Raw genomic sequence first — 1,489 nt, forward strand, 5'->3', positions numbered from 1 at the left:
CTAGATGTTGATGAAAATCTACAACTAGATGAACAACAAGTTGTTGATCCTATTCCAAAATGGAGTAAGAGACAACGGAAATCTAAAAGCTTTGGACTGGATTTTAAAGTATATTTGGTTGAAGGTACTAGAAGCGAAATTTCTTCTAATGTTCCATATTTATTCAATGTGGAAGGTGACCCATTGACTTATAGAGATGCTAGGACATCACATGATAGTGCCTTTTGGAAAAAGACTATTGATGATGAGATGCAATCCATCATGGGGAATAACACTTGGGTGTTAGTGGATCTCCTTCCTATTTGTAAATCAATAGGTTACAAGTGGATTTTTCGAAAGAAAATGAAAATTGATGGAACTGTTGACAAGTTCAAAGCCCAATTAGTGGCACAAGGCTTTAGACAAAAGCTTGGTATCGATCATTTTGATACATATGCAGCGGTTGCAAGAATAACAACTATTCGATTATGGTAGCTTTAGCTACAATATATCATCTAGAGATCCGTCAAATGGATGTTAAAACCGCATATTTATATGGGGAGTTAGATGAGGAAGTTTATATGAAACAACCAGAAGGGTTTGTTTTGAAAGGACAAGAGCAAAAGGCGTGTAAACTCGTTAAATCCTTATATTGATTCAAACAAGCATCTAAGCAATGGCATCAACAACTTGATGAAACAATTTTGTCCTTTGGATTCAAATTGAATCAAGCCGATAAGTGCGTTTATAAAAAATTGAATAGCTATGGTAATAGGATTATTATTTTTCAATATGTAGATGACATGCTCATCTTTGGTACTAGATTAGTACAAGTTCAAGAGACAAAAGACTTTTAGTCTAGGTCTTTTCAAATGAAGGATATGAGGGAGACCGATGTGATCTTAGGCATTAAGATCATGAGACAAGGTAACCGAATCAAGCTAAGTCAATCTCACTATGTTGAGAAAATACTTAAGCGTCTTAGCTGATAAGGCATCGGTCTCTACTACCATGGAACCAGGTATAAAATTTGCCAAACATATGGGACAAATAATTTCACAATTGGAGTATTCAAAGGTCATTGGATTGTCAATGTATCCCATGACCCGTACAAGGCCAGACATAGCCTTTGCGGTTGGTAAACTTAGCAGATTTACAAGCAACCCGAGTCCCCTTTATTGGATGGCAATAAGGAGAGTATTAAGATGCCTGTTGCGTACCAAGGATTATGGTATAGCGTATGGCGGTGAACCTCCTATTTTAGAAGGTTATTCCGATGCTAGTTGGATCACAAATGAAGAGGATAATTCTTCTACTAGTGGTTGGGTGTTTGTTTATGGGGGAGGTGTCATCTCATGGTCCTCTAAGTAACAAACATGTATAGTTAATTCTACTATGTCAGCAGAATTCATAGCTTTTGCTTCAGCATCTAGTGAAGCGGATTGGTTAAAAAATCTTATGCTTGAGATACCTTTGTTATCTAAGCCAATTTCGCCGGTGACAATTCATG

The 1,489-nt window shown here is 36.8% G+C and overlaps 1 protein-coding gene across 1 annotated transcript; it reads left to right on the forward strand.

Annotated features, from left to right (window-relative positions):
* The first annotated feature begins 936 nt into the window (after positions 1 to 936).
* Positions 937 to 1,350, forward strand: LOC130815623 (secreted RxLR effector protein 161-like). Its single transcript, XM_057682113.1, has one exon. The coding sequence runs from the start codon at positions 937 to 939 to the stop codon at positions 1,348 to 1,350; it is 414 nt and encodes a 137-aa protein (XP_057538096.1).
* Positions 1,351 to 1,489: the final 139 nt, after the last annotated feature.

This window comes from Amaranthus tricolor, chromosome 6 (assembly GCF_026212465.1).
Source record: "Amaranthus tricolor cultivar Red isolate AtriRed21 chromosome 6, ASM2621246v1, whole genome shotgun sequence".
Taxonomy (NCBI): domain Eukaryota; kingdom Viridiplantae; phylum Streptophyta; class Magnoliopsida; order Caryophyllales; family Amaranthaceae; genus Amaranthus; species Amaranthus tricolor.